General features: G+C 41.1%; 1 protein-coding gene across 8 annotated transcripts; it reads right to left on the reverse strand.

The window, feature by feature from the left end:
- Positions 1-5,039: 5,039 nt before the first annotated feature.
- Positions 5,040-17,351, reverse strand: LOC108628029 (zinc finger protein 625). 8 transcript variants are annotated; one of them, XM_026816187.1, is made up of 8 exons: positions 16,592-16,666; positions 15,210-15,589; positions 11,722-12,042; positions 10,833-10,976; positions 9,918-10,078; positions 9,311-9,598; positions 8,829-9,069; positions 7,863-8,102 (listed from the first exon to the last, which is right to left on the reverse strand). In XM_026816187.1, the coding sequence occupies exons 3-8, from the start codon at positions 12,040-12,042 to the stop codon at positions 7,863-7,865; spliced, it is 1,395 nt and encodes a 464-aa protein (XP_026671988.1). In that variant the 5' UTR covers positions 15,210-15,589; positions 16,592-16,666. The 8 variants fall into 8 exon arrangements, with proteins under 8 accessions (XP_026671984.1, XP_017885159.1, XP_026671988.1 ...); XM_026816185.1 differs by having other exon boundaries at positions 14,876-15,589; positions 16,592-16,665; XM_026816183.1 differs by lacking the exon at positions 16,592-16,666 and having other exon boundaries at positions 5,040-8,102; positions 9,317-9,598.

Raw genomic sequence — 17,351 nt, forward strand, 5'->3', positions numbered from 1 at the left:
ACTTGATCGTGTATCATATTACATATAAATAAAGGCCATACGCGTACCGGTTCGGTGTTGCAGGTTGAGCGGCTGACTGCGGGTCAATTCCACTACCTTAAATCACAATGGCGACGACAAATTTAATCATTTACTTTTTTTTTTTTTTTTAATTACATAATGTATCCTCAAAAGTGCGATCGTTACGTACGTCGGAAGGCGCGAGTCAGCGAATGACGTACGTACGTGCACGGACTTCGAAATTCACGCCTGTACCGCGCGCTGTTCCTTCATGTTCGTATCCTAAATTTGAAGAAACGAAAAATAAAAATATTCCTCGTGGAAAGTAAGATTCGCCGATGCCAGCACATACTTGAAATTTCCTGATGCGCAGCGTTTCGCAGTCAGCTTGATATTTGAAATGTGTGTGCCGACGCGTTTCTTGAGACGGCGATAGTTTGACGAAAAAACACTTTATTCTTCCAGACAGAGATTATTACTGAGGAATATCAGTTAGAAATGAATAAATGAAATGTACGAAACAAGTCTGGAATGTAAAAACGAATTGTCTCGTTTCAAACCGTAAAACGTGTGTTTTAATGTAGCAAGCAAATTCTTTGATTGTGAATTACGAGATTCTTTCGATTGAGCGAATGCTTCGAGCCACGAGGAACATCGTTCATCGTCGAGAAGCGCATCGACGGCCGTTTTTCAATTTAATTAATCTAAAGTTATAGTCAACGATCTTTGGGACGGTGTTAAGAATCGGAGTCGTGCTGCGCTTCTCGGTCGAATTGGGTTTCACGCCTATTATGCTTACGATGCATGGAAAAAAACGATCAGTCGCGTCGACGAAGCCAGCGTCTCGTGCCCATCGTGTTTAAAAGTCGTTGTATGTACGTGGTCGCTTAAAATCCGCGAACTCCTAGCAAAATTCTACGTAACTTCGTTGTCTTTTCTGTAGGCCCTTTACGAGAGCTTCTGAATCTTTTCCGTACTTAAATTTACATTAATTATGTATCGTAACTATAAAATCAAACATGAAATTTATACTAAAACCAGTATACGATTTGTGATGAGAACGTGTGCACGAATAACTAACTTTATCTATTAACTGCAATGTAGAAACATGGATAGATAAATCAAATTCAATGCTGATAAAATACAGAGGGAATGCAATTACTATTTGATAAACAGAATGAGAGATGTTTGTGAAAAACAGGGAATGAAAATGTGTAGATGTAAAATTACGTAACGATTAAAATACGTACATTTACTATGACTTCTGTGGCTAATGAGATATTAACGTGATTGCAAAATACGTTACATAGTAGAATGTGAATGTCAAAGTTGAAACGAGAGAAGCTGCAGACTTATAGATTTAATGAATAAATGAGCTGTGAACGAGCTGACCAGAACGAAGGCACCGTCGAACCACGAATTCCTGTCCGGCTCGTTCACGTTTCGTCGATAGCATAAAAAATAGAATCATAAGTGTAACTATTAATTTAAATACCTGTAAATAAAAAGAAAATGTCTTAGGTTCAGGTCAGAGACATTAAATGAGTACAGTATATCCAATTAATGTCGACTTAGGTTCAGAGATACTAAATGAGTACACTATGTCCATTTATTAAACGTTTCATTAGATCTGACTAAGGGGTATCTTGAGTTCGTCAAGTTGATAATTGACCCGAGAACGTTTCGCGTGGACGTGCTGATTGAGCTTGTGCCAATTCGACGGTAATAAAAGTCGCGCTGACACTTGCGAACGAATTCTTGATTGAAACATTTCCAACGTGTTCAAAGGACAGAAATATCTCATTGAAAATATGTATATCTCGTTTTCCTCGAATAACTTGGTATTCTTGCGAACCCGGGCACGAGATCGCTTGCGAGAATCGAGGACGCACCGTGCACGCACGTGATTTCATCGCGACTGCATCTGTCAAGAGAAACGATCGGTGGAATATATACTTATATTATATATTATAGGTACAACCGGAACACAGAGAGACAATTGTTAAACAACGCAGTTGATCCGCGACTGACGAGTTTTATTCATAAATAAAAAGAGATATCTATTAATTGAATGAGTCTCTTACTTGTGTCGTGCTTCGTTCAGATTTAATTTCTTATATTAACCATATATCCGTGAATATTGTTGTTAAGAACGAAATATCAATACGAACACGTGGCATCGAGATTTTGCTATGATTTTAAAAGGCTAGAAAAATTCTCAATATGAGAAATCACGTAAATGAACGACGGATCGTCAGTCGGGGATCAATAAAAGCGATCCACTCTCTTCTCGCTTCCTGGAGAGAGGAACGAAAAGAAAATAACATGTTTGGTTTCGAGGACTAGGAACACGCGACAGAGAGCAGAAGGCCGAGTAGAGACGGTAAATATAGAGTGAAATAGATAGATCCGAAGAGAAAATCTTTAGGCACACCCACACACGTACACATACATTTATATATAATATATATATGCGTAGAGCGCAAAAGTCTTTTTTTGTGTTTCATTTATATTTCGTTAAGCAAATCGTAAATCCGAACGTTAGATTTGCCGTGTGTACTGACTATCGAACGCAAACGCAGGCAAAGGTGACACGACGATCCTTCCCGGTTCGCAACCCCGACGATTGTGGTTCTCTTTGCATCCGAGGAAACGGAGCATTCGGTTACGTTTAATTTACACCGTTCCGCGTTATTCTCATTTTTTTTTTTTTTATCGTCGCGTGATCGGTCCCTCTTTTGTTCATCTTCCTTTTTTCGTTTCCGCCGTTTCATCGTCAATCAAAAAATAAGTTATTTGAGTACTTTGTACTTGTTCAAGTCGATCGAGATGGTAGACGCTCAATAAGCTCTCGGCACCGATACATCCGATTGTTACGTAAAAAGAAAGGAAATCCGATCTCGTCGATCACCTTGTCGCTGCACACGCCATTGAAATTCACACGGACATAGACGGACACCTTGTTAAAATTGCTCCTTTCCCCCCCCCGTACGATTCGCGCTTCGTCAATTGTATATAATTAGAATATGTAATAATTACATCGTAATTCAATATAGCAAATATATTATCACATTTAGATTGTATTAATGTTTANTATTATTATTCATCCGACGAATCCGAACAAAGGAACAGTGACGTGAAATGAGAATACGCGATCGAGCGTTAGTCGAGCCTCCGCGACCCTCGGTCTCTCGATTATTCTTCGTGTAATCCCTTAAAACGCTAGCCTCGCGTCCTTATCACTCTTCCCGTTGATCGTTAGCATTTTGGCACGCATTCTTTTTGTTTCCTCGTTATTGGCACGACGTTTCACGACTGTTTCCATATACGTTGCGATTCATCCAAACGGAGATCCCCGTATAGAATATTTGCGCTCTTTTTTTCACTTCCTTTCACCCTTTCCTTCTCAAGTTACTTCGTGTTCACCGATAAATTTTTAAACAATCATATCAATGTTCGCCTGATGTATATTTCACATAAATAATCACGTATGAACATCTTAGATACCAAACGATTTTCTGCAATTTCAAGAACGTCGGTTTATATTTACGATGAGAAAGAAAGGGTCGTCAGAGCTGAACTGAATAAAAAATTTACGATAAATTGCAACGTGTATGGGCCGTATTTTATGTATAAACAATGAGCATTTGCTAGAATTAACTAATCGATTAGAATAAACCTCGGACGCACCTGAGATCGATCGTTCTGACGATACAACGTACAATAATAATTAAAAGTACATCGCTGACCGTAGGTAGATGTGCATCATGCACCACCGCGTACTTAAATGCAAAACATTCTTAATCAGATTGCAGATTCGATGCGTGTCTAAATATCGTCTATAAAAAGAAGTTAAACTTAAATCGGGTTCGTTAAAACTTGACCACGTAAATATTGGTATCTCGCATGGAAGTCTGCAATCTGCTAATAATTAATTGCTTTAATATTCGGAGAATGTCGTACGTTCGTTCGTGAAAGGCAATTCATTTCATAATTATACAGTATTAACAACAATTGATAGCCAAATCGTTACGAGTAGCACATTTATCTAGTTTTAAACATTTTAAATCCTCTTCGATTCTATTGAATAGATTCAGAAACGAGTGTCTCACTTAAGAAGCTAATTTAATCGTTCCTCTTCTTAAAACAGAAACTGGACTTATCATTTATATTATTATTCTATTAATAAGTTTGTATCTCGATCGTCGTTATTATTTCCAGAGTCCTCTCGCCGTTTCGAAATGCTACTTCGAAATTCTACGTCCGAGACGTTTCGTGGACGAGATGCGAATAAATGAACGGTGCGTTCCAGCAACGCCTTGAAAGCTACCAAAGGATTTTAAACGCGGCCGTAGAATTTTTCATCGACTCGTTGAATGGCGCAATCAATTATGAGCGGTTATCAAAAATAGAATTATATCAATATAAAATATAATACGCAACGTACCGATCCGACGATCAACATTGTTGCCGTTTCGCGATCTCCGTTTAGGAATCGCTGTCGCGAACACCACCGAATATCTACTAAAAATACATACGTACATACGTACAGAAATACATGGGGCATGAATCATGCGTAATACCCCCTCGCCTATGCAAGAAAATTTACCTAACAGAAAGAAAAAGACGACCATCCTTACTCACTTTTTACTTTCCCCTCAATCTTTCTATACGCAGGAAGATTCGTCATAGTGCGCGCATAATAACGTGAAAAAATCATGCGTTATTATGTAAAATGCGTATCGCGAAATCACAGTTAGAATAAATGTTTTATAAATATAAAATATCGTTTTAAATACAATAGATAAATACATATATCAAAACGCAAGAAGATATTGTATACCGTTTACTATACATACATAAGGTACAAGGGAGTTTACTTGATAATTGAATTAACTATAAGATTTAGCTAAAATTTTACATGGGCTTTCGTTTGCATGTAAAAAGGTGTGTGTAAAAATTTCAAGGCTCTTCATTGTTTTATAACCGAGATATAGCGTTATAAAAATTTGCAAATTTTACACAGTCTTATGGGAAANCATAAGTATTTTTAAAATAATCATTCATCACTTCTGATACTCGCAATAAAAGAAAGTTAATAGAAAACGTTATAACTCGGTTATAAATCAATGAAGGCCCTTGAAATTTTTACACAAACCTTCTTATATGCAAACGAAAGCCTATGTAAAATTTTAGCTAAATCTTATCGTTAATTCAATTATCAAGTAAAATTCCTTAAAGGACTGGAGAAGATCGTTTTGGACGTCAACAAAAATTCGTCACAAGCTGTGACACTCTGGCAATTGAAGAAAGATTCCCAATTGATCAATTGGGAATTTGTTAGCGATTAAATAAATTCATTCTTACTACGTTTTATATCAACATTGATAAATAATAGTTTTGGTTGACGCGTTATTAGGCTTGTTCTATAGGAGCAATTCTGTGGGTTCTGTTAAATGACAATAAAATAATTAAATAATTAAATTAGAACAATCGAAACAGTTGTTCATTCTCTCAAGAATTATCAAAGTTTTCACGAATGGAAAATAACTAGTGCGTTCATATTCATTTTCTTTATCGATTATTCTTTCGTCTATCTATTCTTTTTCAACGCGAAATGCTGCTGTCTCGGACGCGAAAAAATCGTATTTAATAATCGCAGAAGAACATAGATCCTCTTCCCATGGCTCGCTATATTTCCCCTTAAAAACCGTTACCGACTAGAACGTAGTTATGATACATTAAAAATTGACACACATTTATACCATATATATTGGGCTTTGCGTTATCGCCATCCCCTCATCTCGTTTTCACCGCAGAAAATGTATGACACAATCGAATCTTTTTTCGTAGGGATGGGGACGGTCTCTGATCCTAAAGAGTGAAAAACCTGCGATCGATGATTCTATTTGGCGTCGATCTAAGAACGGAGCAGATCCGACGTTCTCCTCAAGAACGTCGGTGGACGTTGCTTATTATGGACGACGATCATTAGTAGCGTTTGCGTTTTGAAACTACCATTATACCTTCGGACTTAAGAGTTAGATACACGTGGAGACACATAAGAGTTTGCTTGCATATTTTATAGCTTCGTTGGAAAATCCTGCACTTCTGCGCTCGATGCACGCCTGTTACGATTCCTTAGCTATTTATTTAAAACGCGCGAAGAGAAAAATTGTTCGAACGACGTTGCCGCTGCCTGTGTCCATTTTCCTTCGTTCGTTCACGCAACTTTTTTTTTTTAAGCGAACGCACACGTATTGTAATATCGATCAGCGACAGAAGACGCTTATCGTTATCTGTCTATGAAATTCGATAAAAATTTCTCGCGACCAGCAGCCCTTCGTCGATCGATGAGCACATCACGCAGCATCTCTGCTTTCATCTATCTGATTTCGTATTAAGAATAGTACCACATTCGCATTTACAATTTAAATATTAATAATAGCGGTAGTAATAATAACAGTGTGTAGATAGTTAACAATTATAATTACGTAGCTGGACAATCATAATCGAAGTTGGAGCCAGAACATGGAAAAACGCGATAGTAAAATTATCTTTGCAAAATAGCACCTTTCCCAGCGGCTGGAGACCTCGCGTTACGCAGTCTATACAGTTAATTCAAATCAGGTATCATACAGAAACATCTCTGATAGATTTATCAGACAAAATTCCAGAATACTTATATCTATCATATTCTTCTTTTTAATTTTATACAACGATATCTGCAGGGCATATGCTAATGAAGACAGCTTCTACCTGTCGAAAGTGTAGACAAACCCGTAAACGATAGATATAGTTTATCTACGTGCTGTTTCTTTCTCCTAATGGGATTTCGACGACTTCAAAATCACTCGTTGCTAATCAATATTGTGCTGTGAGAAAGAAATGGCATATAGCTAAACATTTCTACCCTGTCGACATGTTCAACGTTCGGAAAGCTGTTTCCATTGCATATTCTAAGATATCTAACTGAAATATAAATATCTAACGCGAGAGTCCCTTGACCATCAGTGCAGGAGAACAGTCTTAATTAATTGCTAATTCCTTGCTAGCATCACGGCGTAAACTAACATAAAACGTCATACCGTGAAAGCTCCTTCTCTACTTTTCAGTCTTCCTCTATAAATCCAGTCTACAGTTTCTAGCACCAATGCGCAGCTTCGTGTATGGTCCCTCAACGTCCCGAAGGACGAAGAGGAGGCGATAATTAAATCGGCTAACGATAAGAATTTCACATTAGAATTCGAAGATTAAATTGAATTTATCGACGTTCGCATGCAATGCTCTACATACATAATTGTTATTGATTAAGGACAAAGTTTATCATGGTTAGCCAGAAGTTGGACTCCGTTATCGTAATTATGTACTTTCTTCGACGCACCTTCGCCACCGTTTCTATTATACTCGTATACTTCGTTTCGTAATCTATAATTAGAGAATCGTATATTACTTTGTAGTCGAGCTGTCTCCTCCCAAAAGAGCGTGGAAAACATTTTCGAATTTCAAGTTCGTTCTATTCGATAAATGATAATTCTACAACTTCTGACTGTGTACGTATATAGCTTCATCGTCACTGGTCTTGTCCATGACGTTTCGTCACGGACATTGTTTATCATCGACGCCAATCTTCAAAACGAATTAGCTTGGAATTTCTTAAAACAGAAAGAACAATCATTTTAATTGACAGCTCGAATAATGACAACGCGACGTGCGTTGACGATGTATACATAATATATGTATAATAAAATCTCCTCCCGCATAAATTCGCAGAACGCATTGACAAATTTCGGACGTGTAAAACGACGACGATGACGAACCCCTCGACTTCGAGTCTCTTCATTTCATCCTTCGTTGTTTCGCTAGTTCGTTGACTCTGAGTTAGAGGACGGCGAGGATTCCGGACTCTGCGTGTCCCTGTCGACGACCACCGTCGGCGTCAGCAGCATACCCCGCGGACTGAACGTGTCGCAGTACAGGTTCTCCTTCTTATGCACCCGTCTTACGTGGCTACGCAGGTTATCGCGTCTCGCGCTCCTGTACGCACAGTGCGGACAGAGGTGCGGCTTCTCGCCCGTGTGCATACGTCGATGCTGGATGAGCTAACAAAAGAGAGGGTCCATTCCTTATTCTCATATCAAGAAATAGCTGAATGTTATTAGTTTTATGAAACTTCGTTTTTCCAAAAGAGAAATATCTATTTTCTTTCGTGTCATCGTCTATGATATTAAAAGTTAAATCGAGAATGGTACGGCTTGGAATATATCAAGGAGGTTTATAATTAGATCACTAATATTTTGTTACACCTTTCATTAAAATGAATTAACATTTTTATAAGACAATGATAGCAGCTTGATAACGAAGCATTATCACTGGAATTTGAATATACACCCTCCCATCGATTCCGTTTACAATAGTGACTGCTTCTTAATTCACGGCATGATCCAAACGCAATAAATTGATTTACATCACGGCGAGAACAATACACCGCGGCTCTTCAACTAGACTTCAATACCTCTCTTTCACATTAAAACCCTCTATGCATCACCGTTGAATAAATTGCAGAATTGTGAATCCGTAGATTCATACATGAAACAATACTTTCGCATTGAACGAAACTTGTGATTCACGGACGGAAGTAGAATATCCACTCGTCCTACGAAAGATTCAAAGAACTGCGGGATATCGTAAAATTTACGATCGGCCGCCGGATTATACGGGCTTTCCATACCCGGTAAATTGGAAACAATTGAAATTCATTGATTCTGTACACCATTATTTTCAGGCGTGTTCGCGCGCGATATTTCCTGACTGTGGAAAAATTTTACCTTTTTCAATTGCACGGTGCGGAAGATGCAAATGTCGCAGCAGAAGTAGCGGTCGTCGCGATGCCTCCGCATGTGCCTGCTGAGATCGACCTCGGACGAGCGGTCCGCGCCGCACACGGCGCAGCTCACCCTCGTTTCCGGCGCCGTACCCTTCGCGTGTGCCCTCAGGTGCCTCTGGAACGCTTTCTCGATTGTGCAAGCGTACGAGCACAACGAGCATCGATACTCTTCCCTTTCGTATCTGCGCATAAAATTGTATCAATAAGTCGGAGCCACTTAATCTCTCGTTACCCGATCGCAAACTGTGACTGTCAGTCCAGTAAAATCGGCGTAAAAAGATTTTAGATTAATGAAGTTTATGTATTTATTGGAGATTCGAATAAAAAAGTGAAACACGAGATTTTGACTAAAAGCAATTTTTTTTAATCCTTCCTACATGAAACTAACATGCGTACAATAAGTGAAACAAGTGTTCTAAGTACCTATACCTGACGCGTTGCAATGCCAGGGACCGTTTCTTTCCCGTGGGCGTCATCCCTTGTGCCACGTGCGCCGCCACGTGAGTCTCCATGTCGCATCTGCTGTTTGTAGTAAAGTTGCAACCCGAGGACGGACAACTTTTCGTTTCCCCAGTTTCTGCACTGGCCACAGGTGGATGGCAATCGACGATATGCTTCCGCAACGCTGGCCTCGTGGGCGCGACCATGTCGCAGGAACCGCAAGAGTAACCGCGATACGCGTTGTTAACGTTTGGACTGCTACCGCGAGACCTGAAAAATAAATTATTTTAGCACATTAGAAAATGTCTATGTACACGTCGTCGTGAGAAGCTAAAAATTGGAACTAAAAAAACCTGGGTTCGTTTGATTCGATTTTAAAGAATTTATTCAATTTGAAATAGTTCTTGACTGCACATTAATTCCCATGCCCCAGAATTCCTTGACTGATCTTTCTTAGAATTAGACTAGCTCATGTGACTCTTCGAGTGCAAAAGTATTTAAATGTTCGATGAATAAGTGGAACAGAGTTAAGTAGATTCTGATGTAGAAAATGTAGAGGAAACGAGTTGATAAATGAAAGATCACATACTTTTCGGTGTAAGATGAATGCTCGCTCTCGGAGTCGCTGTCAGACGGCACATTTGAGGATTCTTTTGCTTCGAGGGCAGCAGTCGCCGCTGAGAGTCTGCCGAGCATCGCGGTGTAAGCCCCGAGGACCCAGCCATTTAATACCGGACTAACTGTACCCTCCTGTGTTACCAGAGAGAATCTCTTAATTTTCTTAATTCAGTAATTTTCAAAATAATAATGAACAACCATAAAATCGCCATTCTTAGAGACTCAACTCCTCATTGTTTTATTATATAAAATATTAATTATTATCTCTGGAGATGTTTTGTTCAATGCCAGCAGTACACTCTGAAATAACTCGGCAAGAACTCTTACCGATGCGAGTTTAGCTGCGTCTTGATTCGAGTCGTGAAATTATTATGTTTGTAACTGTTCACGAATTTGCGGCTCGCCCTCGCGCCTTGTAATAAAAAATCAATTCGAAACCGAGCGCTGACGATGTGAGACAAGGCGACACGACGCGAGGCGAACGATGTGAAATTGTATTGCTAGCATGAGAATAATTTCACAAAAATTGAAAAAGTTATACTTAAATATTATCTTTAAAACGAATGCGAGAAATGATTAAAACGTCAGCTTCATGTTCAACATCATTAAATATCGTTTCAATAAATATTTGAATGTTTATTTAAGTGGAACGTAATATCACGAAATTAATCTGGGATCTTAAGTGCAAAGAACATGCAGAATAAAGATGATTTTAAGCGATAAACGAGCGACTCCTTAACGGGCAATTAAACTTTATTATAAATCAAGAGAAATTAACACGTCTGTCTCTTCTCGAGTCTCGTCGTCAATTGCCTATCTTCATTGAAGATTGTCTATTTTTCTGGGATCCCAAATTAATATAGTTTTCTGCGATAATTGAACGAACCTTATCAAAAGTCAAATAGGCCATAGGGTCGAGTAGTTTCATCGGCAAGTTATTGTTGGCCGACCGATGGGAGCTATTGGTACTTCCGGTATCGCTTTCTTCCCCACCGTCCTCGTTCTCGTTATTCTCTTTCGAGATAGAAGTCTACGTGTAATCGTAAAAAAATAATTATCCTTTATTTGTAACTGAAATAAAAGGTGGAGATTTCGGATGGACGGAAACTTCGCTAATTTACTTCTGCGACTTTTCTGACTTTCTGTCAACTGGTCTAATAGTTTGTGTTCATTTAACTAGGAGATATAAAATTAAGTTTCGCGTCTTTGATGAAGCTGTCAGACAGTTGAGAAAATTCGAAACATGTTTCGTAAGAAGATATAGTTAGACAAGAAAACGATCAATGATGTTCTGTTATGATACATGCAAGTGTATAAAAAGCTTTGGACAAGTATACTTCAGATACAATGGTATAATGAATAGATATAATTTATTCTTAATAAGTTTAATAAATTAGTAGGTATTCGAAAAAGTACAAATCTTATACTAAAAACTAAACAAATTACCGATACAACGAAACGTCAGTCAATGGTCATTTGTCACGTGCAGCAGATAAGTATAAAATTCAAGAGCCATCATCGATTATAGAATTAATAGAATAAATGATTAAGATTTAATAAAGGAAGCTTTATCTAAAATTGAAACCTCGTTCCTGTGAAGTACCACATATTTAATTCAAATAATGTATCCCAAATGTATTGAAGATCGCATTAGGTCGACAGAGAAACAGATTTAAAAAATTGCAAAAAAATAACACATTTTATTCAATCGTACGTTTCATCAACTGTCGTATAATTTTCGAATGTATTATTTGAATATGTTTATAACAGGATACCTGGTTATCATTTTCATCGGAGCGTTCGATGTTCCCTTCGTTGTCGTCGCGTTTCTCCTCGTCTTCGTTCTCCTCGTTGTTCTCGGTATCCCCATCGGCGCCGTTCCGTTTGGTCACCAGCTCCATGGGACCGTACGGCGGCGATCCCACGGACGTCAACGGCAACGGTACCATGTCCGGCAGGTGGAGGCCGCTCAGGGTGAACCCGGCCCTCGGCAACAATTGCGTCGCGCTCGGCGGCAGAATCGGGTGCCTTCGGGCGAGGCGCGGGTCACCCCAGAGTTCGCCCGCAACGTGAAGACTCCAGATGCCATATTCCATCTGCAACCACGCGTCGGTGACTAGGTAGCGTAATGTACTGGGGTACACGCGGACCGAACTAAGGTGTGTGGATATCCACGGTCCGCGCGAGTATTCGGTTGGTCGCGGGACCGAAAACCCCGTGAATATTAATCGACGACCTGCCGGCGCGGCGACGTCGCGGATATAGACTATTTTCGAACTTTCCCCGATAAACGGTTAACGGATAGTTTAAAATAGAGAAGCCCAATACAACGAAAAGGACAGTATTCATTGTTTGTCCCCCACTTCTTAGCAAACCTAGTCGAATTTCGATCCCTGAAAAGTAGATGAAACTACGTGGCTGCCGTCATCGAAGTAAATCGGTCTTAAAGATACACATGTCAGGAATACAGGATGTCTTTTAGAAACCGGTTCGGAGGAGTCTAAACAGCGACTGATATTAAAAGGTGAGAAGTGCGCAGATACACCTAAACTAGGTACCCAGAGATTTTTTAATAGGAGCAACGCAACAGAAATAAATAAAGGACACTGCATAGAGGAAATACTAATAATAATTAGAGCCATCGAACAATGCGATCGTAATTATCGCGTACGGGTTAATACGTTTGCTTTCCCGCGCCATACCTTCGGTGCCATACTTAATAAATTAACGAAGATAATTGTTTTCATACAACACTCGCGCGGAGAGGGAACGAGGTAGGGGGAGAGGGATTACAACAGATTTTCGTAATGAGATGCGCGGATTCGTGCACGTATGTATGTGTAATTTCAGAAATATCGCTTGTCAAAATTGGAATTGAAATAAAAAGTAAAATCGCATTTAGCCCTCATACACGTTACCACCGCGAAATCATCGAAAATTATCCGATAAAAACGGACGAATGTACGGGTCGCTGCTGCTGAACCGTTTCTTCGATTCTGTTTATAATTAATTCACACACAGTGTTGAACCTGTTATTTAAACAAGAAATCTGTCTGCAATGGTATATTTTTAAACTGCAGACTGACTCAAACCTTCGCTGTTTACTTACTTCTTTAAATCAACGTAATTGTATAAATACAGCCTTTACTGTTTATAAGAATTATTAATGAATCGATGTTAAACAATTTTGAAAAAGGAGATGCGGTTTATCTAAAATTTTTACTTGACTCAACAAATGAGCTAACTCCTGTGGGGAGTTTGAACGACGCGATGTTTAATTACATCGAATTTTGTAAGGTTTAATAAATATAGCCGGCGATGAACGAGTTTAGAACTCATTATTTGCGAAAGTTCGGCTGACGCGCTCATTACAGGTACGCGAAACCGTCGGGGGAAATAGTAATCATTTTAATGACCTGGTCCGTTTAAAAATTTCCAAATGAACCGGACGACTTCCGATTGCGCCGCGCCGCACAGCACCGGTTCTCGACCTAGCCTCGACTGGTCGTTCATCCGGTATGGCAAGCGAATTCGTGTAAAAATAAACGCAACAAATGTGTCTGTTAATAAGTTCATCGATCGGTCGTCGTTGCGTACATGTGGCTATCGCAGAATGGAAATTTTATATGTAATATTACTTGGCTCGTTTCTCAATATCGGCGATACCCATAATTATAATGCGATAATAATTATACTAAACATTAATCCTTATCCCCTTATGTTTTTATTTTGATATAACGAAAGATATAATTAAAACACATGGAGCACTAAAAATTATTCATCGATTAAAAAAATATCTTGAAAATGTTCTACGGGGTACGTAATTATTAGTTAAATAAATTATTGATTCGGCGTGTACACGTTTTACGCTGGTTCGAAACAGGCGTAAGAAAATGAAGGAATATATTATTCGTCCCTGTCATTTGCGGTATTCTGCATATTATCTCATAAATCAAATAGTAATAATGGTAACAAATATTCTATTCAAGCATCATCCAGCTTCCATCCACGGTCAATGCTTTCAGATTAATTTTCCATCCAGATTACATACGTTCATATAAATTTGGGTCTTGGCAAAGCGAAAAAAATTTTAGTACCACCAAATTGGAGAGCTGTGTAATTTGTTAACGATCTTAAGTCCACCCCTGTGCAACGAGGGTGAAGCTTTTCATGGTTACGTGAAGATGTGAAATATTTATTTTCAACGTAGTGTAACGAGGTGTAAAACAATAATTTCAGATAATGGAAACTTATTACAGAAAATATCAAAAAGACAAATAACACACACGTGTAATGCAGTAAATAAGTTTAAATACAGCTTTATTGTTGAACGAGAAATTGCTGGTTGAAAATGAACAAAATATTTGTGCGACTCGGTATTATGACGCGGTTAATAATTTCAAGCGACGAATATGCATTTGCTAAATCATGAAAATTGCTGCGGTATCTAAAAAGGCCAGAAATAATGTTTTATGTACAGCTGATACAGAGATCATTAAAGATCGTGCAAAAGGGTTAAAATAAAACCTATTATATGATATTTATCATTCAATTTATTCGTCGTATTTGAAAAAAAATATAAGTACAGTCGATGATACAAAAAAAGTGTAATGGTCCTTCCCTTGGTGTTCATTATTCATATTAAACGGAATTAACGTGAGTACAAATATTACGATAATTACACTAATGAAGAAAAACTTATGCGCAGATGCAAAACGTAATTCCTCACATATCGTAGCATGAAAAATAAATGATTGAAGCATGTCCGGTGTGCTGATAGCAGTATTCGGTTAATTCGAAAGCGAGCAAACAAACAGATGAAGCCAAGAGAGAACAGAAAAAATATTGGAATGCTTTTTGAGCGTGTTGGTGTTGGTAATGTGAAACGTGGACGAAACGAAAGAAGAGTGATAAAAGATTCGTTCTTACGGATGCCCGTCCGGTGGCCTACCGCAATTTAGGCCGGTCGTCATTACGGTAAATCATCCCCCAGTCCCGACGGTCACGGTATCACCCCGGTTTCTATCTACGATCCCGAGAAGGCACAGCCGATTCTTGGCAGATCCGCCGGTCCCGACCGGAAGTTACGCAGTACCGGCGCGGCGGTGCGAGTTAAAACCGTGCACGCGGTACTCTCTCTCTCGCGAGCCGCACCGGGGGCACGGAGAGAAATACGTCCGGATACGTGCTGCCGCAGAACGAACTCGCGAGATTCCTGACCATTGGACCGACCCTCGTGTATGCATACTTTAGCATAACGTACTCTATACAATATCCAGAAAGAGGGACGGGGCGGAACGAGGGAAAGAGAGCGGCGGGATCTGCTCGGGAGTCCGGAGGACGAGAAGGGAGAGTCCAAGGGGAAACAGAGAGAAAGAGATGCATACGCGTAGAGCAGAGGTAGAGTACCAGCCACCGTCCCTCTCCGTTGCCTCTCTTCTCTCTTCTTCGTCGTCCTACCTCTCGCTGACCCCTTCCCATTGCCCTCGCGAATCGATTTGTTATTGTTTTTGTGTCTGCGGTCGTCGCGGCGAGCGAAGCGAGCGGGGTGCCATATCGGTGGGTGGGTACGGGTGTGGGTGGTGGTAGCCAGGAGCGGCGCGGAGGTCCAAAGCAACGCTGACGGTGGCGCGGGGGTTTGGCCTGAAGGGGACGAGAAGGGTACCGGTCGCGCTCTCGCTGGCTTCAAAGGTTCGCTTTTCGGCCCGACAGAGAGGCTACCGGGAAGCAGGAAGGGCGAACCGCGCGCGGGGCTGCCTGCTGCCTGGACAGGGGTGGAAGGGAAACAACCGGAAAGAGAGCACTTTCGATGCTCGAAAGAGATAGACGAATAGATAGACACCGCTGACCAATGGTGTAGCCCCGGTACGCGTCGTTTTCCATCCCTCCGCGAATGATTCTTTCGTGTACGTAGCGAGGAACGTACGTACAGTCTTCCTGGCTAGCACTTTTATACGAAATAAATACCTTGCGCCGTTCCGCGATCTCTTTGTTCTTTCAGATGGCAATTTCTCCCGGTTCTAGGGGTGCATACGTACATCGCTCGCGCTCGTTTCGAGCGACATTATCCGTCCCGAGAATGTTTACGTTCTTCGACGGAAGAGATATATTCCTCATCCGCGTCCAATGATGATGGATCCTGTTGGTTACAGAGGCTACGCCAGTGGTTCCATCACCGAAAAGAGTGAGAGAAAATCAGCGGGCAAGGATGGAAGCTGACACGGACGAGGAAGAGGGAGAAAGAGGGAAAAATGAAGAGAGGGTAGCGGAGAAATATAGGGAGAGAAGGTGGGCGAACGGAAGAAAGGACAGGACGAGAGGGAGGAACCGCGAGGGTTAAGCAGGGAGGAGGTTAGTCGCTGGTACTCGCGGAACAGAGGGAGACAGTAGGGGGTGGGAAATGGATCGGATTGCGTGGTCGGCACGAGGCTGAGGCTGCTGGTATGAGTGGTACGGGACGAAAGAGAGAGCAAAAGTAAGAGGGCAAGGGACAGAGATGCGGTTTCTGGGGTAGCGGTGTGTACGTGCGCGTGGGCGGAAGAGAGAAGGAACGTGGGCGCGAGAAAGGACACGATTACTCATGATGCGGCGGAGATGAGCGCGGAGGAGAGCGAGACAGCCGTGGTAAGACAAGACGAGTGGTACGTTGTTGGGTTGACAGGTGACAACCGATCGAACCGCTGACGTCACAGATCACTCGCTCGATCGTACGCTCACACGCGCCAACGAGATTTACTCCACCACGGCACATAGTACACACGTATAGGAAAGAGAGAGCGCGCGCGCACACGACGTGTCGTGCATCACGCCGTGTTACTTCCGTTCCGTGCACCAGAGTACGTCATACGTAAGCTTTCCACGCCGCGAGAAAAAAAGTACTGCGCGCGAGAGGGGAAGAGAGAGAAAGAGAGGAAAAAAAAAAAAGAGAGGGAGGAACGGGCAGCCACGGAGAGGGACGGAGGCGGACGGTGGAGGAAAAAAAAATAGCGGTGCACCAAAGATAGGAGTGAAAAAAAAAAACACGAACGAGAGAAAAAAGTAGGTGGCCGAGGGAGGCGAAATTTTTCGGCGGAAGTAAGTAGTAAGTATTCACGATGCTAACCGGCCGATAGCCTCGCACGACGCCTCTATCTGGTTACCATTACACTCGGATGTATGAAATGCGCCAGCAGCATACACCATCCCCCCACAATAGCCCTATTTATGATTGGGCAAAATTGCTTTCCATGCGCAGAATAAAATCGCGCGCGGGCAAGGAAAAATCCGCGGGGGTTGGATGCACGCGAGTTACGCGACCTGCGCCGCGGTGCCTCCCTCATGGTGCACCGACGACCATCGAACGAGCATCGCGCGATCCGAGTCCCATGAATCGTTCGCCTGTCAGCGAACGACCTTCTTTCCCTCG

Source organism: Ceratina calcarata, unplaced genomic scaffold, assembly GCF_001652005.2.
Source record: "Ceratina calcarata isolate Rehan_Ccalc_2016 unplaced genomic scaffold, ASM165200v1 scaffold493.2, whole genome shotgun sequence".
Lineage (NCBI taxonomy): Eukaryota > Metazoa > Arthropoda > Insecta > Hymenoptera > Apidae > Ceratina > Ceratina calcarata.